Here is a 22,434-nt window from a genome sequence, read left to right on the forward strand (position 1 = left end):
GTGGGCTCTGAGCAAAGGAATTCCCAAAGGAATTCCCATCCTTGAAAGCTGTGCCAGCCCCTGACACGAGGCAAGGAAATGCTGCAGCCAGGAGCAAACCCACTGCCCTCCAAGTGCCTCCTGGAGAGGCCCCACTGGCTCAGCGCTCCTTGCACTGGCAGTGAGAAGGTGCTCACTGAGGACAGCGGTGCTGCAAATGAGGCAGCCCACAAGGGGAATTAACAGAAAAGAATGTAACTTGTAATAATGGGTGAATTGAAGAGTTTAATCCAAAGTGTTAGAAACAAAGAATTATGGAATCATTAAATTAGAAAAGCCCTCTAAGATCAAAGAGTCCAATCATTAACGCAACACTGCCACATTCACCCTAAACCATGTCCTCAAGAGCCACATCCACAAGTTGCTGAACACTACTAGGGCTGGGGACTCCACCACTGGCCTGGGCAGCCTGCTCCAAACTGACTGATCCAGAAAGAGCTCTGTCTCCAGATCTATCATTTCTCTTACTCTAATATTTGAACATCAGTCTCACAAGATTGGGAAGAAAACACAGAAGTGAAAAGTTTGACATTTCCAGGAAGACACAAAACAACACAAAAGGAGGAAGTTGGGGATAGCAGCTTTTAAGAGCTGTGGGTGGGAGAGGACATCTTAGTGTCACCATCTGAGGCAGTGCCTTAGATCAGGGCACTGCAGTGTCTCAGGTGCAGGTGCTGTGGAGCAACACCCTGGAAATGGATTTCCTGCTGCACTTTTTTAACTCCAGGGGGACTTGGAGGCAGTTATTCCCCTGAATATTACACTGGGTCACTTCCCTGGAGTATCTGAGTTTGCCTGTGCACCTCAAAGGACTTTGCCACTTTTCAGACACATTCATAGCACCAATTCCAGCTGGAAATAAGTCCAGCAATTTTGCCTTCAAAAATAGATTTGCTTTATCTTTTGTTTCACATCTTACAACCCAGGAATTACAAACAGGAAACATTTTTTAGGAAGCCCAGAACTTGCACAGACTTCAAACAGGTCTGTAGACAAAAGCTGAAGTTATCCCAAGCTGGAGGCTGGTGGCAGATGAGTGGAACCTTTAATACCGTCTGGAAAAAGCAGAATGGAGGAGGCTGCTCAGTGTGGTTGAGGAGTCTGGTGTCTGTTGGGCTCCTTAAGCACATTTAGGTTTGAGGTTATGTGTTCCAAAGTGCCAGTGGCCCCTGGGACTGCTTGCCTCTGAGTGCAGTCATCTCCCTGTGCACTCATCTCCTGCTCCATCCAGCTCCAGTGGCAGGAGATAGGGATCCAGGGGGGCTGATTCATCCTGACCTGACAGATCTCCAGGTGGAGGAGATGAATCACTGCCCCTACCTCTGCCTTTGTTGGCCAGGGGAGGAGTCAGACAACTTGTCAGGACTAAATGGCTGATTCTCAGATAGACTCAGGTAAGACAAAGTTTACTGTGAATCCTTCACAGGTCCCAGTCCTTTTTGCTGAAGTAACACAGATCCTGAAGACCTTTATCAAAAATATTTAGAATTAAAGACTTGCATGACACTTAAATTTGGAGAAAGACCTTCCCTCCTCAGTAAGTGCAGAGGAGTCTCTCAGAGAACAGACAGAGCTGCCCAAATCCCCAGTGAGCCTGAAGGGACTGAACTGCTGTGTCCAGGGGACTCTGGTGTGTCTAATGGAGGTCCTGAACTTTATCACCCTCATCACCACCTTCCAGCTGTTCCCCAGAACACAAACACTGCTGACTGAGACCCCTGGCAGCCAGTGGCATTCCCACCTACCCAGCATTTGTCCAGCTGCCATAATGATTGGGAACAAGATCAGGAAATAACAACAGGAAACAATAACCCTCACACCAGCAGCAGGAACTGCAGCAGCACCTTACCAGCATGAGCAGAGCCAGGCCCTGGCTTCCTCCATCTTTAACAAAAAACCCATCTACAAACCCTTAGAATGGCTGAAGCAGAGCAATTTTGCTTGGACAAAGCACAGCAAACTCCATTCAGGAATCACAATAGGCAAACAGCAACATATCATCAAAACAAAACATCCCAATTGTTTGAGTCCTGAAGCTCAGATGCTCCACCTCTGCCTCGGGAACTGCCTCAGTTGCACTTTTCTAGTGGCCACAAAAAAACCCTGCCTGGTTACCATGGCTGGACCCTCTGCAGGGCTCCACCATTGTCTTAGGGATAGACACAGGACACCTGGATGGATGGACCTGTGCTCTGACCCATTACAGAATCCCAGCATGGTTTGGGTTGGAAGGACACTCAAAGCCCATCTCATTCCACCCTGCCATGGGCAGGGACACCTTCCACTAGCCCAGGTTGCTCCAAGCCCTGTCCAACCTGGCCTTGGACACTTCCAGGCATGGGACAGCCACAGCTTCTCTGGGCAACCTGTGCCCAGGCCTCACCTCTCTCACAGGGAAGAATTTCTTCCATCCCTCTCACAGAAGAAAATCCCATCCAACTCTGCCCTCTGGCAGTTTGAAGCCATTCCCCCTTGTCCTGTCACTCCATCCCTTGAAATAATCTCTCTTCATCTTTCCTGTAGCTCCTTCAGGTACTACAAGGCCACAATATGGTCACCCCAAAGCTTCTCTTCTCCAAGCTGAACAATCCCAACTCTCCAGTATTTCCTCACAGCAGAATTCTCCATCCCCCCAATCCACTTGGTGCCTCCTCTGAACAAACTTTTCCATCTGGGGACAGGAGCCCCTCTGGCTGGGATTTAACCAGCACAGGAAGGGACACTGAAATGGGCCAACAGACAGGCTGGAAATGAACATTTCAAAGACACTCCAGTGCTCCCAGTTTTCCTACTGAACACCCAGTGATGCAAACTCAGCAAGTGACACCACTGCCTCGAAGCCATCATGCTACAACAAGGCCATTAGGAAAGACCCCGGTAAATCCTTCTGAAGCTGAGGAATGCTGGTGCTCTGAACAAGCAGAGGATCTGGCAACCACCAGGAAAAGCTGCAGCCCTGTCTGTGTGTTTGGAGCCACCAAAACCTTTCCTGGTTCAAACCTTTGATGGCTGACACGGAGCTGCTTTACAGTTCCAGAGTTGTTGAAAGGAGTCCTTTGCTTTTCTCATATTCAAATCCCAGATCTGTGAATTGCTCCTTTCTACTTTAGAGCTGATGAAAAGCAGGGAACAGCAGAACACAAGCCTGAAATGGAGGGGCAACATGAGCACAAGTTGTCCCAGTGGACTGTGGAGTGGTTGGGAGCAATTCCCTGTATACCAGGAGTCTGTCCCCAAGGCCCAGGAGCTCTGTGGGATGTCCAGACTCACACTGCACAAAGACAAGTACCATCTCACCTGTGCTTTTTCTGGAAATCTACAATAATTTTTTTGGAAATCACTGTGGAAGAACTGGATCCACTTTTCTGCAAGCACAGAGAATATCTCTGAAGGGTCTGCAGTAGCACTGAGGCTGGGAACAGCAGCACAGCAGTTCTAATGCAAATCCCCTGTTCCACATTCTCCAGCCACATTCATGTCATTCACAGCCATGTTTTGGTGCACAGGAACAAATGGGAACCCCTGGATGTGCTCCAGACTTGAACTGAGCTGTGATAGTCTGAACCCAACCCTGATCCCTCAGGCAGCTTCCAAACTCTCGTGCCATTGGATACCAACCCGCAGATGCAAACTAAATCTTGTTCACTCTAAAATCCCCACATAAAGCAGCTGTGGGGCCTTCAATCCTCCTCCTCCACTGCACTGAATCCCTTTCCAGAACAGCCAGGATCCCTCTCAGGTGAGTTTCTGAAGCACTGTGACCTCCCTATGTGACTGAGATTTTCTTCCTGTCCAGGGAACCTCAGCCCATGCCACAATCCCAGATCAAGGAGTGTCTTACCGGGTATCCCCAGTTGCTGTTCCCTGTCTGGGTTTTGGTGTAGTAGCTGCCCCGGGATGTCCCGTAGCCATAGCCATCAGCTAAACCATCATACATGGAACCTGCAAATGGAAAAGGCATGGTCAGCATGAGAAAGCATTCCCAGGAGAAAGGATTCCCAGCAGGTCCCTTTCAGAGCACAAAGCTTTTTTTAACAGCAAGATTAGTTATGGAAAAGTGACAGTTATAAATCTCAACAGGAACATAGGGAATACAGGCAGGAAGGGGAGCCCTTGTCACTGCTGGGAACTCCAGCCCTCACACCACAGACCCCCCAGGGCTCCCCAAGGTTTGCAGCACAAATGACCAAGTGCCATAAAATCTAAAGCAAAGGAGCAGAAAGGAGTCGGGGACAGTGTCTGACATTATGGAATCACAGAATCCCAGAATGGTTTGGGTTGGACCTCAAAGATCATCCAGTTCCACCCTTGCCATGGCAGGGACACCTTCCACCATCTTAGGTTGCTCCGAGTTCCATCCAACTGCCCTTGGGCACTCCCAGGATGGGACAGCCACAGCTTCTCTGGGCAACCTGGGCCAGGGCCTCACCACCCTCACAGCGAGGAATTCTTTCCCAATATCCCATCTAACTCTCCCCTCTGACAGTGGGAATCCATTCCCCCTTGTCCTGTCCCTCCAGGCCCTTGTAAATAATCTCTCTCCATGTTTTCTGTCAGTTCCTTCAGGTACTGGAAGGGCACAATTAGGTCACCCCAGAGCTTCTCTTCTCTAGGGCTGAACAATCCCAGTTCTCTCAGCCTTTCCTCACAGGCAAGTAGTTCCTTTCCTCTGATCAACTTGGTGGCCTCCTAGCTGTATTTTGAGAGGAACCTGATGATATTTTGTGCTACATGTCCCAGAATGTCTGGCCATAGAAGACTTGTAGTAAATAGAATTTCTCTCTCTGAAGGCAAAACCTACCCCCGACCCTTTCACCAGTTCACTCCATGTCTGAATCCTACCAATCCCATCAGCACGAGCAGCCTGAGTAAAGCTTGCTAAAATTAATCAATGGTCACTAACAAACACCATGGATAAAGGATGATCCAGTCTATTTAACACCTGGGAATCTAAAACAATCAAGCACTACAAAACCTCATTGCACTCTTTGAATTACAGTCTTGTCTCTAAAAGATCACTTTGTGTGTCTATACTTTCTTTTCCTGAAAATGTATAGAGCTCCATCATTATTTTTGGGATGCTAGAGGAATAAATGAGACTGGATCTCAGATATGTTTTTTAAGGATGCAAATATCTTGGATCAGGAGGAACCCATCAGCCATTTTTTCTGTTTCTCAGTGCTTTAACCAGAGTTTGGATTTACCTACCCCAGCACTTCCAAGAGCTCTCCCAGCAGTCTCTGGCACTGCAATTTTTGGATCACTCCTAAAAGTATTTTACTCAATGCCACGTTCATCACTACAAGACAAATGAAGTGAATTTTCTTTCCACAATGAAATTCCCTTAACCCTCTGGGTGGTCCAAAAGACTTTAGGGTGATTTCAGTTTCATTTTCAGAAGTGCTCAATAATTGTGGCATCTCAGGTCCCGTTATGAGGAAGTGCAAACCCTACACTCCAATTAACTTCCAGGGGAAGCTCTGAATGTCTAACAAAGTACAAAATCAGGACTTACCTGTCCTAACTTATGCACCTAAACTGGTGGGTAATGTCAGAAATATCCTAATCTCTGTGATTGTTTGATAAGACTCATCTCTGAGATAAACTGGATAAGCTCGACCACAAAGGCCCTGGAGCCACTCAGGTCTCCTCCAGCCACTGATCCTTGGAATAAACCTTATTTATTGCCCTGCCTGAGGCACCCAGAACCTGTTATGGTGATTTGGTTTGTGGCTAAAAATTCCTGCATTTTCTCAGGAAGATGATTCCTGTGGATGTGGTGTAAATAATGAGATTTGCTTTCTATTGTCAGCAGGACTGCACCTGGAGAACATCCCTGGATGGAGAACAGGCAAGAGCCAGCTCGGCTCCCAGCCCTGCCCCTGTGCGGGAAACCACAGGAGTTCCTTTTCCATAGTCTGGAGATTTGGTGGGCACTGCTCCTCACCCAGATCTCCCCAGCCCCAAGTGCCTCATGCACATAAAGCTGCACAGCACTTGCTGATAAGACAAAGAAGTGGCCATGGAAATGCAATGGGAGATTCAGTCGCGTCCTTCACCTTGTGCTCCCTCTCCCCCCCGGGATTTCCTTTCAATTCCACATCAGGACATCAGTGTTGGGCCTAAGCAGCAGCAAGGCAGTGCTGGAAGTGGTGAGTTTGGGCCAGGTGATTCCCCAGGACACAGAGTTAGCTGATAACCATAACTCTGAGCACGAAGGTAAAGCCATTCCATGATAAATTCCTGGGAATTCCTTCTTCAAATCTGCCTCTTGTTCTCTGTAAACATTCTGTAACTGCAGGTGTGAGCACCTGGACCATTTTCCTGAGTGAGCAGCTGTAAAAAGGGGTTCTGTGCCTGACTTACAGGTCCCTCTGACCAGTCCTGCTTGGGGACTACACTTTTCCTTTCAGGATCTGTTCCTGCCATGCACTCCAGGGTTAGAGCAAGGAGATACCCAAAATAAGCCAGTTTAGGCACATCTGTAACTTTCTTCATAAATTCACTGTTATGTGGCTAAATTCAGATCAAGCAGTTGGTTCAAGTTTATGTTCTCCAGCAGGGAAGGGTTGCCTTCACCTCCCAGAACTTGTACACAAGAGCTTAAAAACACAGAATTATACAGAACCTCAAACATTCAAGGCATTTTGAAGTCACCCTGCTGGTTGGAGAAGATGTTTCTCCTGCCACCACTCAACTGGGATTTATTGCTTGGAGAGCTCAGTATTGAGAGCAGGAAGAACCTGGGGATTTTCTGGTGAAGGTGGCTGAAGAAAACCTGATCTTTGTGCAGGTTTGGACACTTCTCTGCTTGGTTCATCTTGACAGACAGCTTGACAGCCAGTATCCCCAGCCCTCAGGAAGGAGATCCCTCTTCAAGCACCTCAAAAGAGCAAAGACCACACAACCTGGTATTTGGGATAAACCCAGGCAATCACAAAAGACCATTTGGGCCAGGGTGGAAATGCTCTTAGTAGGAGGTGCCCCCCTCGTGCTTTTTTCTGGCTGTGTCCACAGGTCTGTGTCCCAGCTGCTGTTACCCAAGCAGCTGTTTAGGTCCCTGAAGGGCCCATGTGCACTTGGGCAAACACACAGAGTCAGTAACACAGAACCAGGGAATCACAGAACCACTGAGCTTGGAAAAGTCCTCTAAGATCAAAGAGTCCAACCATTCCCCCAGCACTGCCACGTTCACCACTAACCCATGTCCAAAGTGCCACATCCACACATCTTTTGAACACTCCCAGGGATGATGACCCCACCAATGCCCTGGGCAGTTGTGCCAGGGCCTGACCACCCTTTCCATGAAAAAATTTTCCCCCAGATACAACCTGAAACTCCCCTGGCCCAGCCTGAGACCATTCCCTCTCCTCCTGTCCTTGTTCCCTGGGAGCAGAGTCCGACCCCTCCCAGGCTATCCCCTCCTGTCAGGAGCTGTGCAGAGCCAGAAGCCTCCTTTTCTCCAGGCTGAGCCCCTTTCCCACCTCCTTCAGCTTCTCCTCATGACAGAGGACCCTCACCAGGTGGGACAGAATTGGAAAGATGTGGCAGAACCACACAGATGAGGTGCAGCCTCTCAGTGACCATGTGGGCAGAAAACAACCCCGAAGGCTGCTGAGATTCCCCCCTCCCCAAATTATCATTCCCCCATGACATCTCCTTTAAAACTTAGACACTTTAAAATCTCTTTTATCTTCAGTGGGACAATTCATGAGGGTAAAATTCAATTACAGCAGATAAGAATTGCAAAACCTTGCAGTGCATCTCTGTGAGCCCCCCTACACTGCTCCCCCTGCCCTCACCCCCTTCTCCATCCCTGTTATCCACTACTGCAGAGCAAACTGAGGCTGCCACGCAACCCAGTGTAGCTGTTCTTGATGAGTTATTTCCTTTCCTCAAAGGCAGCTCTCCTCTCTTGCAGCTGGCACTGCTGGCAGGAGGAGAGCTGTGCTCCAAGTGCCATTTTCCCAAAGCCAGCCGGACACACAGAGCCAACGTGGAGATTGTGGAAAAGGATGTCTGTTAATAAATATTAATCTGTGGCAGGGAAAGGCAAGACAAGAACCAGTCACTGGCAGTGCAGGCTAGGCAAGTTAAATCATAAACTATGCACAGCTTTAAACAATAAGGATGATTAAACATAGGAAAAACACAGGGAGAGCAGAGGCCTGTGGGAGGCACAAAGCAAAGCTTGGGTGCCTTCTAGGAGAGAAGTGTCAGTGAAATCCCAGACATGGAGATTCCAGCAGGAATGACAAAACTCCAGTTCTGCCTTCTGCCCTATGAGCTAATGGGGATTTTTTTGTATCCCAATAATCTAAGATTTGTGGAAGAGTGGAACCTTTCACTGAATCATCTCGTGCTGGGGGAGGTTACAGAAGTCTTCAAAAGACTTTTTATGCCCTAAATCCCACTTCACATCAGAGTCCTGATCCCCACCAAAGCCAGATGGGGTCCCATTAGACCCCTCTTAACAACAGCCAGCACAGAAACTTCTCAATCCCAGCTCAGCCACAGGACAGTTGGATCTGACACTCCTTGGATGTGTCTCCTCAATGACAAACCACTGGCAGAACTTTCCTTTAGCCAGAGGAATTTGTAGAACAGAGCTGATGGTTACAAGGAGCTGGTTCAGCTTGGCCTGGCCTTTTCCTCTGCCACGCTACTGAAATTAATTTTCCCTGGAAATGTGCATTACTCACAAATTCAAGGGGAGCCATCTAGTTTGGTATTGCCATGGGGAGAAGGACAGATAAGCCCTAGAGCAGAGCCCACAGACCCAACCCCCAAGGAGCACAGACCCCACAGACCCCACACATCCCAGACACCCTTGGGAACAGCTGTAGCTGCTGTGCTGAGCCAACCCCCACTGGGTTCAGGAGTGTTCTGCTGGCAGCAGTTTTCTGCCCACTGTCCCACCCCAGCGCACACCAGTTGGAGCCCACACTGGCCACCTTGCCCTGGGGGACACCAGATCTCCAAAGTGGCCACAAAACCTTGACCTGCTGGACTCCAAATCACCAGCTCATTTATGGTTCCATCAATCACTGGGGTAGTGAGGGAGTGTGTGCTCCCCCTCAAGGAACTCCAGTGGTGGGATACAACACCCCCACCCTGCTGTGTGCGTGAGGGTTCCATGTCCATATTCCCCATGCTACACACACCAGGACACGGTTCCTGTAGGTGGGGGAAGCTCTGGGCCCTGCTCCAACTCCAGCTCAAACCACAGCTCCAAACACAGCAACAAAGCTGGACCTGGCCCAACAGCTGCCCAGCCCCACTCTGGGACTGTCTGGGAGCAGAGGGAACAAAGCACTCAGGCACTTGTCAGGGGGCTTTGGGAATTCCCCAGCTTGTGCTGCCTCTGAGGAGCATCTCTGAGAAATCCCAGGGGACGCAGGGAGTTGAAGTTGGATGAGGGTTTGGACAGGCAGAATCCATGCTTAACAGAGCCATATAGCCTCTTGGTAGGAAAAACTAAATTTTCTCATCGGGGCTGCCCACCTGATCTTTGGGCAAGAGCAGTAAAACCCAACACCTGAAAGCTGAGCTGGACCCACTCCGACACCAACCAGGAGACAGCCCTGGGAACAAACAGCAACTTCTCACCCTTCTGGGATTCCATCCAGGAATGCACTGGGATGAATCAGCCCCCAGCACCTTTGCTGGCCAACCACCCCTGGTGGGAACGAGGGGAGGGGGGGCCTGGGCCCTGTACTTGGAGGCAACTCCTGGGAGTGGGATGTGACTCAGCCTCCCTGGGACACAGAAACCAAAGCTGCACATCTCCATGCAATTCCCATTCCCAGACATTCCCCAAGTGTCTGGAGGAGGGGTTTAGCTTGTTGAGCAGAAACTGGCAATTTGGGAATGTGCTATTTTTTTTTTCCTTTCCCAGAGGTTTCACCTGGGCTCCTCTCCAAGCTGGATAATCCCCCTCTGCCTCCCTTCCTTCCTGCCTGTGGATCCCTCTGCCCGCTTCCCTCTCCATCCAGAGCCCCTCAGCTCATCCTGCTGTGTATTTTATTTTGTCAGGTCTGACACTGTAACACCATAAGCAATAAACCTTCTGGAGGTGGGAGGAGATTCCCATCTTCCACTTTGGTGACAGAGGAAAGCTCTCCTTGCCCCAGCCCCCCTTCAACTGTTGGAATCTGTGTTGACAAAACAGAGGAAGCAGGGATTTGTTCCTGGCACAGCCCACCTGCCCTCGCTCAGGAGATGCTCCATTCCCTCTGTTCCAGCAACTGCAGTTCCCAGAGCAAGGATGGCTCCCAAGGAAGCACCACCTCCACACTCCCTCCAGCAGCCTACAGCCACCCAGCTTCTCTTGCTAATCCAGCCTCAAACATGCCTCTGGACCATGGCAGCTCACCAGCACAGGATTTAGCCTCACAATGCAGCTTGGAAGAGCTGCTGGACAAGGCACAGCTCCTGAAGGAGGTATCGGAGCCTGGCCCAGCTCACCCAGGACCCCCCTCCATGCTGCTCACTCCAGACTCAGCAGAATGCTCAGTCCCAGCTCCAGCACCCCAATGGCCCTCAAAGCCCTGGGATTTCCTCTCCCTGGTGGACTCAGTCAGGCCAGAGCTCTGTGGCTGCTGGAAAAAACACTTCCAAGAGCCAGAAGGTTTTGCACAGAAGTTGTCACAACCCTCTGGGTTTGCAGCTTCCAGCTGGGGAATGCTGGGCTTTACCTCCAGATCAGCTTTCTCCAGACACAAGGATGGCAGAGAGAACCATTTGCCAAGCCTTGATCCAAAGAGGAGGGGGTTCCAGTGGGACACCTGGCTGCAGGATTCAGCTGATTGTTTCTGTGGCACACACTCAGTGCACGGAGGTGGAGCAGCTGCCTGGACCTCAACACGGGCAAAGTGGAGGGGGCTGTGAAACACCCTCAGCAACCAACACCAGGGACACTTCTCCCAACTCATCTCCTTCCTACCACTCCCATCAGGGTCCCATAGACTCCACACTTCTCAGCCTGTAAATGGGAGATGTGTTGGGAGTTCCAGAGGTGAATCCTGAGCTGAGGTTTGTGTCCTGTGTGTGGGCACAGCCTCCTGCTCTGCCCCTGCCCAGCGCTCAGGAGCAGCAGAGCCCCAGCCCCAGCCCCAGCCCACGCAGGGTGGAGGAGGAGCACTGTCAGCTTTGCCATCCACAGGAGGGGGTGTTGGGGAATTCCAGCCATGGGGGCACTTGCAGAGGAAGGATTTGCAAAACCAGACAGCTACTCCAGCTTTAAAGCCAGGGAAAAATTTGTTATAGTACACACTGAAACGTCCAAGTGCCTCAGGGATGTGGAGCAGAGCAGCACTCCCAGGGATCAGCTCCAGCCAGGAAGGAGTTGATGCTTCCAGCTCTGTGTCTTGTCCTAAACCCTTCCAACCAGTGCAGGAGATCTTGGCAGCACCTGCCTGAGGTGAGCCAGGAGAGAAGCAAAGCAATCTGTGCCCCCTCCACAAACCCCATCAAAGCACCCCGAGCACCAGCCCTGCCCCAGAGGCTCCCTCGCTGCGGGACTTTACCTCGGTTTGAGTGGCCCACGCTTGACGACACCGACGACTTTTGCTTCTGCCTCTTGACCGTCATCATCACCTGCTCCTGGACGCGCTGCTTGCCCGTGCCCTTGGTTTTCAGCTTGTGGTCCGAGGGCAGGGCCAGCGTGGAGCTGGCCTGGTCCTGGAAGCACTCGTAGGCCAGCGCCGTTTTCAGCGGGGAGTGGAGCATGGCTGGAGGCCGCGGGCGCGGGGCTGCACTCGGCTCGCACGGACAACACGGGGCCACCGAACACCGGCTCTGCTGGGCTTAGTCCCCCGAATCCCTCCTTGCCATACGTCCCCTGGCCCAGGGTGTCTCAGGGCTGCTGCTCGCAGCTCGGCTCCCCAGCGTGTGAGCAGTCACACCCTCTGCCAGACTGGATATACAGCCCTGCCCGCACACACCCACGCCTCCCGCCAGCCCCGGCACCCCCGGGCCGCTGAGGGCCTGCCCGGCCCCGGGCCTGCCCCAGCCCCTGCCCAGCCCCGCGGGCCGCGGCCGTGCCGGTGGGCAGGGCGGGGGGCTGCAGGGCTGGGCACGGGCACTGAGAGGGGTCGGGCTGAGGCTCTGTGGGTCTGGGTAGGGAACGGTGCTCCCCGGGGGCTGGAACATCTCCCACACGGCTCCTCCAGTGTTTTCCCTCAGTCTCAGCTGCATCAGCCCCAGGTCTCAGTGCCAAGAGATGGCCTTGCCTGCGGGAGCAACGCTGCCCGCAGTGCCCGTTCGGAGCCCAACTCTGCAAGCACAGGCTGCAAAGCCACCCCTCCAAGCCCAGGAATGCAGGAATCCTGCAGAACACCGGCCCCAGGGGTCAGGGAGGGCCCTGTCAGGTCCCCTGGAGAGCCAGGAACATCCCCCCAGAGTGTGTCCCCTTGTCTGAGGGACAGGCCTGTGGGGAAATCAGGGCACGGTTGAGGCAATCTTTGCACACAGCTTGGGGTAGCAGAGAGGAAAAGAGGAAATTTAGCAAGGAGATAAAATGGCTGTGCAAGAAATGACACGCCAGGCTATGAATGGCAGCAGAGAGTTCTCCCTCTGCCAAGCCACACTGCAGCAACTCGTTTGCAGAGAACCGAGCACCTCGCTGCTGGTGTGACCAGTTTCAGGTCACAGCAAGTGCTGACAAAGCTCCTGCCAAGCCACAGGAGGCTGATACAGGAGAAGAGGAACAGTCCCCATCAGGAGGGAGGCTGAGGAGAGGATGCCCAGGGTAGAGGCCTCCTGGGTGCTCCAGGATCAGGACCTGGGTGCTTGTGCCAGCACTCAGAGGAGCAGAGCCCTTTGTGCTGCCAGATGGATCAGCTGTGGGAGAAAAGATGTGTGGAGTTTCCCTCCAGTGAGAATCAGCAGTGCCCAGGGTCTGACCTGGTGCTTTCACTCCCATCCATCAGCGTTTGTGTTTCCCTGGTGGTTTGTGTCCACCTTTCATGTTTTGTAGGAACAAGAGCAGCATCAGAAAGCACAGAGCAGGCTCCTGGGAAAGATGAGCTTTGTGCACTGTCCTTTTCCACGCTCCAGGATGCTCCTCCCATGAAACCCAGGAGTAGAAAGCCGGGTTTTGTCAATATAACACAGGAGTAGAGCAACTGGAGGGTATTTATTTGCCTTTGGCCCCTTCTCCCCACCTTCCTTGACACCTCACCAAGGGATGCAGAGGCTTTACCCTGCTCCATCACCCAACCTGCAGGACTTTTAGACCATGCAAGGCCAGCCTGGAGGAGGGCAGGGGCTGCCCAGGGCCGGGTGGGTGATGCCCAGTGGGATGAGTGGATGGGGTGGATGGGGTGAGTGGGTGCCCTCCTTTCCTGCTGCTCCTGAGCATTTCCCGGGTGGGGATCAGGCCGTGCTGTCCCGGTGCAGGCAGGAGCAGCACAGCAGCAGTGCCTGGCTGTTGTTTTCCCCTGCCCCACTTGTTTCTCCTGAAAGCTTGATATCGATGCCAAGCGGTGTTTTCGCAAATCAATGACAGGCTGTCAGCGTCAGGTGGCTCCTGCACAACAAAGTGCCAGCTCTCGCAAACCTGTAATGTCACTTGGCCCGGGGCGAGGAACAGCCCTGTCCCTGTCCCCGCGGGAGAGCCGCGTGTTTATCGCATCCCGTCACTGCGCTCTGGCATCTCCCGGTTTCATAACTCGCCCAAATTGCTGAGCTGGGCTGCGGAGCTGCGGACAGAGAGCTCAGGGAGGCTTTCAGGAAACAATGGTTTCTTGGGGCGAGTTCGCACGGTTTAGCCCAAGGGAGGGAATCTCCCGGGATTCTGCAACAAATTCCAAACCCGAATCTGGAAGAGCAAAAGATGCTTAAACGCAGGTTTTTATTGCAGTTCTGTGCAAACTGCGTTCTGGTATCGGGCTGGGGGTGTTCCTGAGCGGGGCAGGGGAGCATCATCCCAGCGCAGCCCCGGCAAAGCAGCAGCAGCAGCAGCAGCAGCAGCAGAGCTTTCATCCCGCAGCGCCCCGAGCAAATTCCCTGTCTGCCTTTGTGTCTGGAGCTCACGGGCACAGCGGGCAGGGCTGGAAGGGACGCAAACCCGTGCCGAATCGGGCTGCGATGGGCAGGGGTCGGAGGGTTGATGCAGTCGGTGTCACGGAGGACGCGGGCGCTGCTCCGGGGGCTCGAGGGTCCCGGCGCTGCCCCAGCGGCGCACGGCGAGGCCGTGACTCACCCTCCGCACCCACTGCGGGACACGCCCTGTGCATCTGGGCTCTTCAAAGCATTTTTGTGAGAGTTCCTGGGATTCCTGCCAGCTGCCTGATCGCAATCAAAGCGCTCGCTGGCCCAATGCTGCTCCCAGAGAGGCGCAGGGTGCCTGTTCAAACTTGTCGGGCGCTCCTGAGCTGGAAGTGTCTGAGGCGCGCTCGGATTCTGTTGAGGGGAATAATTGTCCCCAGCCCTGGTGTCAGGAAGTCCCGCTGTTGGGGGTTACTTCAGCACCGGGGGTTGATCCTTCCTTCGGACAGGTGGTCGCCAGGAGGGGCAGAGGTGCAGATGCTGGGAATTCTTGTATTTCCCAGGATTACGCTGTTTTCTGAGAGTGACTCATCCTCGCCCCAGCACAGCTGAGACTTTCCAGAGCCTGGCAAGGTCCTGCAGGAGGGAACCTGCTCTTCAGACTTGCACACCTTGGTTTCACTCTGCCTGCCTTGAAAGTGTCTCTTTTATGGGACTAGAAAGCACCATAGGAAAGGGGCAGATGGAGGGCTCAGACCTAACAGACTAACAGGATACAGCTGGAAGGGAATGTGGAGCTGCCACAGTGAGGAAAGCCAGGCAGAGGCCTGCTAAGACTTGTGGCAAGGCTGTTCTTGAGCAAAACCTCCCCTCTACTCCTGGCACACCTGTGGCACTGAGAGGTTTTTGGGGTTGTGCTGTGGGAGGACAAGAAGGCAAAAGGGCCAGGCAGGTCGTGGGCTGGCCCTTGGCAAAGCAGGGACACTTCTCCAGCCCCAGAGATCTCCCAGTGTGCATAGAAGCTTGGAAAGAAAGGAAATCCCTGATTTCTCCCCAAAACAAAAGGATGCATCAGGCAGAGCAGCTGCATCCAGCCAGCTGAAAGCCTGGGCTGCATAAGGGAGATAAAAGACCTGGGAACATCACTGAGGTGTTCCCTGACAGAAACGTGGAATGTGTGAGTGAGGAAGGGGCTGCCCCTCTGCCCAAAGCAGGCCTGAACCAAGACAGGACCCAGTTGCTCCAGATGTTGTCCAGTGCAGGTTTGATGGAGATTCCACAGCCTCTCAGGCCTCTCTCCCAGTATTTGACTGTCCTCATGGTGAATTGTTTTTCAGGTATCTAAAAGGAATTTCCCATGTCCCAGCTTGTTCCTGTTGCCTCTGCTCTCCCCATGCACCTCAGAAGGTGTGACTCCACTGTCACAGAATCCCAGAATGGATTGATTGACTTGGAACTGACCTCAAAGCTCATCCTGTTCCACCCCCTGCCACAAGCAGGGACACCTTCCACTATCCCAGGTTGCTCCAGGCCCCGTCCAGCCTGGCCTTGGCCAGGGATGGGGCAGCAGAGCAGTCCCTAATGATTTTAATAGAGTTACCTGTGTATTCCAACGTCAGCAGCTGCAGTGTCGGTAAAGCTCCTTGGTGCCACAGAAGGGGGGAGCCTCCTCTGCAGCCTTGGCAGCTTCCACTGCCCAGCAGGAGCCTTGAGTTGGCAGAAATGGCAAAAAACCACAATTAAGTCCCCAAATCAGCTGTGTTTTGCTGTCAGACCCCTCAATCCCCCCCTCTCAAATAGGGGTTTGCAGTCCCCTGGATGTTGTGAGTTTGGAGTTTAAAATGGTTCTACTTGGCCAGTTTTGGTTGCATAATGTTCACTCCTGGTCTGTGCATGGAAGCTCTGAGTCCATGGAGTTGTTGTTTAATTTGCCTAAACCCCCATTTTTCCCTTCTCAGGGAAGACCTTTGGTGCCAGAGGAAACCAAACCCAGCGCTGAGTGAGGAGGTGACTCCAGCCTGAAGAAGCAAAGGTTCCCCAAAAGTTCCTCAGAGATTCCCCAGACGTTTCCTTGTCCCTCTGGGGAAGGCCCAGAGCCCCACAGGGTGCTCTGGAAAAGGAAGAGTGACACCGTGCAGCAGCTGCAACAGGGACAATTCCAACTGTCCATAAGGAAAAAGCTTTTCCCATGGAGTTCTGCAGCCTTGGGATGGGATCTTCTCTGAGCACTCAGTGGGGCAAGGACTGGAGCTGGCCTTGCATTGAGCCCTGCTTTGAACACGGCCTGGGGCTCAGGACCTCCCAGAGTCCTTCCAACCTTTCCTGATTTCCCTGACCTGAAGGGCACTGACAGTTCCCACACATGGAGCTCGTGGGTCCTGCAGGAGACACAAGAGAGGGAGATGTCCCCTGACAGTGACAATCCTTCCTCGGCTTTGGCAGCCTGGAGCTGAGTGTGGCCCAAGCACCACCTGCTCTCCCTGCCCCAGGACAGGGCTGTGTGGGACATTCCTGCACAGATGACTTGATCAGTCTTCTCCATTCCAAACAGGGATGTGTGGCAGGAGGGCAGGGATGCACTCCGGAGCATCAGCCTCCTCCTCTTCTCCTTGGCTTTTGTGCCATGCTCAAACACCAGACCCTGCCTGAGGGCCAAATGCCTTCTCTGCTCCTGGCTCCCCTTTGGATTTGCCATCGAGTGTCACCAGCTCCCTCTGCAGTGCCTGAGGCTGCTGGGATGTGGAGCAGGAGCTCAGCCAAGCACCTGGGAGGTGGAATAAATCCCTAAAGAAGGGCCCAGAGGAGGTGACACTGGCCTTGCCCCGAGCTCCTCCAGCCAGGGGTCGGAGTCTGGGCCAGGCTGTCCCAGACTGGGGTATCCATGCTCACTCCCTGGAGTGTGGAGCCACAGGGAGAGGGGATGCACTGGCAGTGCTCAACTTCCCAGAGCACCCCAACCTCCCCTCATACACAGAAACAGCACTGCAGAAGTTCAGCCTGGTGCTTCAGCACATTTCCAGTCCAGAGGGAATTTTGCATGGACAGACCTGGCGAAAAGGACTTGCAAAATCAGCACCAATTGTGCAGGGATGACTTGGATCTTGGATGCTTGGACACCCCCTTGGATGTAAGGAAAGCTCCTTGCTTGTCTCTAACACTGTTCCCTGACAATGTTTCAGGTTCCAGGTCATAAATTCTCTTGAAAAATCTGTGTTTTCCTGAAGTTTGAAGGTGAACATGTGGATATTTGTCCACCTTGCAAAGCCAATCCAGGACAGACTGTTCCTGGAAAGCAGGAATGAAACAGAGAACCTCTGCAGGCCATGCTGGTTGGCCTCAAATGTGATCTCTAATCTCTGGTGCTGCGTTTCAGTATTAAAATAAAAGATATCCTTCAGTAATCGTGTCAGTAACATGATTTGCATAAAGCTATGGAGTGGTTCAGAGCAGTTTTTATTTAACAGGGTTTCAATTGTTATTTAGAAAACAGAATGAACTTTCTGTTTATCCTGTTCATCCTTTTCTGCTGGAATTGTTATCACCAAAGTCCTTCCCTGCAGCCCTCAGTGGGTGCCAAGGGAGTAAATAAAACCTGGAAGAAGCAGCTCTGCCCCACACTTAGCATCCAGTGCTGTCTTCATCCCCTCCTCCTTGGGTTTGCCCCCAGCACCACAGGACCCCTGGGTCTCAGGAGTGGGGTGGGATGGAGGATGAGAGCCATGGGTCAGCCCTGCTCTGTGTGTTCCTCCTTGTGAGTGACCCCAGAGTGGTGCTGCCACAGCCCTTGGCATCCAGAGCCTTCCTTGGAGGAAGTCTGGTGCTGCTCAGTTGGTCCTGAAAGTAACCTGGGACAGTCTATGCTCTCTTCTCAGCCATCTCTTCTCTTCATTTTCCCAGGGCTCCTCACAGCAGCAGAGGCTCCTCAGGGATTGCAGTGGGATGCCACAGGACACACGTAGGGGGAGGATGGTCCCCATCAGCACAGCCTGCTGCATCCCACCCTAGGGAGGAATCAGGTGCTGCACAGGAATCAGAGCCTTGCCAGTGCAGACAGCAAGGTGGGTGGAGAGTCCTGGAGCAGCTGCTTTTGCAGAGGAGGGGATGATCATGATCATGGACTCAGTGATACTCGATACTCGTCTGCCATGGCACATCCTGGTGGGCAGCAGTACCAGGCAGTGCTGGGGCCAGGGCACCATGGGCATGGGGCCAGCCCAAGGTCTTCATCTGAAAGGGACTGACCTGTTCTGGCAGCAAAATCTTCCTGGAATTCAGGAGGGCGGGAGGCCAGGCCTGGAGATGGCATCACTGCAAAGCTGTGATCCCAATGCTCTGCTCCTCCCTGTGACAGGACAAACAAGGCAGTGCCACTTGGCAGCCTGTCATGGGGACACAGCCCTGCTGAGGGGCTGCCACGTCCCCATGGCAGCCACAAGACCCCAGGCCTGAGGGGGGTCCAGCACAGGGCACGTGTCTGACCCAGGCACTAGGGCAGCCTCCCACACTGACCTCCCAGCAGGGCTCATTTTCAAGGGAAGGCTCTTGCAGCCACCCTGGGTAATGGGGCCCCAAGAACAGGCTGCACCCCCTGCCACCAGCACGAGGAGTTCCTCCTTGCACCATGTCCTCCCACATGTCCTCTCTGAGGATGTCACACCCTGCCACGGAGGTGGCACCAGCACCAAGGATCCCTGGGACAGGGCCAGCTCCAGGGATCCTGAGCTGGGCTCTCTCTGCAGGGTCCTGGGCTCCATCTGGGTCTTTGCTCCCAGACTCAAACTCCACTGCAGGCTTTGCCCTTGGGCTGCTGGGCCGGGTCTGTAGCAAGGAGGGGCTTTGCCAACAGCATCCCCAGGTGAGTCTGTGATATTATCTCCTTGAGCTAGGTCTTATGAGCTCTTGGAAAAATATATCACACCCAAGATAGCTCAGCTACCTCAGATGTCCTAAAATCAGCAGGATGGCTTCTGTGGCAGTGTTGGAAACAGGAAAGTTTTAATAAAAGGCAAAATAACAAAGCTCTTCACAGAGAAAACCCAAGCCAGAGCAAGAGGTTCTTGCTCCTGGTGAAACGCCTCACAAAAGTGATTTGTTCCTTCGTTCTCTTCTTTTTCTAGTAAATTGTTTAGGCAGGACTTTTTAGCTCCTGTCCAATTGGCTATCCTTAAGTTTGAGGTGAAGTCCCCCAGGTCCCATTAAGTGTCTTTTTACCTAATTGAGGAGAGAAACTTCTGGGCATTTTTCCCTTTTAAGAAGACAAAGGATAATTTGGTCACTCCGTCAACAGGAGGCACATTCCTACAAGTCTGGGTGTGAACATCTCCCCCCAGAGCAGCTCCTTCCCAGAACTGGGACAGGAGACAGAGCAGGGGCAGCTCCCCCTGACCAGGGCACAGAGGAGGACACACAGAGGGGACTGGGAAGACATGGGAGAGAGCAGCAGCTCCTTGGCCTGTTCTGGAGAGGCTTCTCAAGTGAGATGGGGACACAAGAAGATGGAAACTGGGTGGGTTGTTCTTGTCCTGGAGGGGAAGCAGAGATCCTTCCTGCTCCATCACCATCCTCCCCTCCCAGGACACCTCCCTGGGGCCAGCCCTTCCCTGGCAGCTGCATGACCAGTCCTGGTGCCTGTTTTCAGTGTGACCTGCTGACCATGTCCCTTTTCCCTGCTGACCACATCCCTTTTTCCCTGCTGACCATGTCCCTTTTTCCCTGCTGACCATGTCCCTTTTCCCTGCTGACCACATCCCTTTTTCCCTGCTGACCAAGTCCCTTTTCCTGCTGTCAGGCCTGCACAGCCCTTGGAGCTTGGAGCAGTTCAGAGTTGTGATGCTGTTGCTCATCAGAGGTGGGACCTGTTTGTCAGGGGATGCCCAAAGATGTCCAGAGGGGACAATCTGTGTCCTCAACCGTGATGGAGCTGAGTCTGGAGCTGTTGTCAGGCCCCTGCACTGAACCCTAAGGGCCACCCTGTCCTGCCTGGTGTCCCCCTGTCCCCTCCATGTGCCATTTACCACCAACAGGGGAGCCAGGACTTGAGCCCATGGAGGTCCAGTACAAGGGCTTGGCCTGCCCTTCAGCCCCAGGGTGGTCAGGCCTGGAGAATAGGAGACAAAGGAAAGGCTTGGAGAGCTGGGTTTGCTCACATTGAAAAAGGGAAAATTGGGAGAGATCTTTCAGCTCTCTGCAGCCAATTAACCGGAGTTGACAGAGAGGCCATGGAGAAACCCCAAGGGCTGGAGCCCCTCTGCTCTGGAGTCAGGCTGGAAGAGATGGGGATGCAGACCTGGAGAAGAGAAGGCTCCACCTTAGAGCTCCTTCCCCAGTGCCTAAAGGGTCTCCAAGAGAGCTGGAGAAGGATGTGGGACAGGGGCCTGGAGGAACAGGACCATTCCCAGGGGGAAGGGCTTCCCACTACCAGAGGACAGGGTTAGAGGGGATAGTGGGAAAGAATTGTTCCCTGTGAGGGTGGGGAGGCCCTGGCACAGGGCCTTAGGGGTGGCTGAAAAGGAAATCTTACATTGTTTCTGTAGATTAAAGTGCCTCTTGCTCCTCCTGTAATCACACCAGGCTGACATTTGTCCAATGAGTGCTCTGGAGAACCAGGGAGGTGGTTTCAGGAGTGACTGAGTAGCAGCTGTCCTGAATGGGTTTTAATCTCTGATTGAACTTGATTTGACAAAATACAATAAAATTTAGAGCCTTCTGGGCAGAAATGGGGTTTAACACAAGTTTCCCAGACACTTCTACTCCATATTCCACTTGAGGCCTCATGTCCTGGGAATTTCTTGCCCTTGTGGGGAACTGAACAAGAGAGGAAAGAGCCCCTTGCTGCAGCCCAGCAGCAGCTTTGGGAGGAGGGAACCTCCTTGGGAAGAGAAACTTCTTGTTCTTGGCACAGCACATGGCATCCAAAGCATTTGCCCTGGCTGTGGGAAAGCAAAGAGGACAAATGTGCAACTAGGACACTTGTTCAACATGGGCCAGGATGATAATTCCTGTCCCAGTGGCTGGGACAAGGAAACAGTGGCAAGGGGACCCCCACCCACCCACCCATGGGTGTCCTGAGGTTCTGCCCTGCTCAGCAACATTGGAAAAGTCATCACAACAAGAGGCACAGAGACTGACCTGGGGTCCTTGGATCATCCATCATCCATCCATGGATGGGCTCCCAGCTATTCTGCTTTGGACACCCCTCCTCAGAGCAGGTTGTGTCCATAGATCCTTGTGGTGGCCTGTGACACAAATATTGTTCTCAGAGGGGTTTTTCCTGTGTCAGAAATAGCTGGAGGGAAGGTGAGGTGGCTTTTTATAGCACAAGCCCCAGGCTTTGTCCTGGAGAGAGCTGGGTGGAACAGCTCAGAAAAAGCTGAGGAGGGAGCTGGTGGTGGAGGAGCCTGGGCTGGAGCTGCTCCCTGAGCCCTCCCTGCAGCACAGGGACAGCAGGACAGGCTGTCACACAGTCGAGGCACCCACAGAGGATCCAGTGGGGAACAGGTTTCTCCAAGGCCCACAGAAACCCAAAAGCCCAAGAGAGATGCTGAAACAGCCTGGGCAGAACCAGAGCCCCTTCCCTGAGTGCCTGGCTATTCCCAGAGGGAACAGGAGTGTCCCAAGGGCTCTGTGTGCTCCCAGAGTTTCACCAGGCAGTGCTGCCCTCTGGGCAGGAGGCTGCACCTGAACTCTCCCTGTCTTGGATGCTGGGGAGGCTTCGTGGGGAAAACAGTTCCTGGACTCTTCCTATCCCTGAAAAGTGGGGAAAAAATGAGCTGTTGATGATTTGAGGTAAGTGCCTTTTACCCATGGAGTTGCTGCTCTGGAGCCTTTCAGGAGGGGTCACAGTGTCCTGCACTGGAGCAGGGAAAAGACCCAGAGACTGTTTGTGCTTCCTTCCCACCCTGGACCATTCAAATCCTGCCCTTCCTCAAGCACCATGAGGTTCCCCCTGGCAGCCAGCACAGCAGCACCTCACAGCAGAGACAGGGGTGCCAGGGGAGCTCTGGACTCTGCCCTGGGACCAGTCTGGATGTGACCAGCCATGCCTGTGGTCCCTGCTGGCTCCTCACGTGTGCCCAGGGCTCAGCTCTCAGGGCAGGGAGGAATGGTCAGGTTGCCAGGCTGCCCTGGCAGCACCGGGTCAGTGCTGGCCACAGCTCCCGGGACCATGGGGTGGGACTGACTCACGTTTGGGACTGGGCTAAAGGCAATGAGCTGTTCTCTGGGCACTTTTCCAGAGGTGGCACAGGGAGGTGGTGCAGCCCTGCTGAGCCAGGTGCCCTCTCCTCAGCCTGGCTCCCTTTGGACAAGGCTCCAGGAGCTGTGAGTTCCTGGCTGGACGAGTTCTAAAATCCAGCTCTCAGCTTCTTCTCCCAAACATGTTTCCCTGTAATAGAGGAGTTTATC

At 53.3% G+C, this 22,434-nt stretch overlaps 1 protein-coding gene across 1 annotated transcript in view; it reads right to left on the reverse strand.

Annotated features, from left to right (window-relative positions):
• Window positions 1-11,769, reverse strand: part of PKP1 (plakophilin 1) — a 46,991-nt gene extending 35,222 nt beyond the window's left edge. Inside the window, exons 1-2 of the mRNA XM_066565354.1 lie at window positions 11,568-11,769; window positions 3,881-3,981 (exon numbers count right to left, since the gene is read on the reverse strand). Coding sequence (XP_066421451.1) covers window positions 3,881-3,981; window positions 11,568-11,769 — 303 coding nt within the window. The remainder of the gene's footprint in view (window positions 1-3,880; window positions 3,982-11,567) is intronic.
• Between the last annotated feature and the right edge of the window lie 10,665 nt (window positions 11,770-22,434).

This window comes from Molothrus aeneus, chromosome 24, assembly GCF_037042795.1.
Source record: "Molothrus aeneus isolate 106 chromosome 24, BPBGC_Maene_1.0, whole genome shotgun sequence".
In the NCBI taxonomy this organism is placed as follows: domain Eukaryota; kingdom Metazoa; phylum Chordata; class Aves; order Passeriformes; family Icteridae; genus Molothrus; species Molothrus aeneus.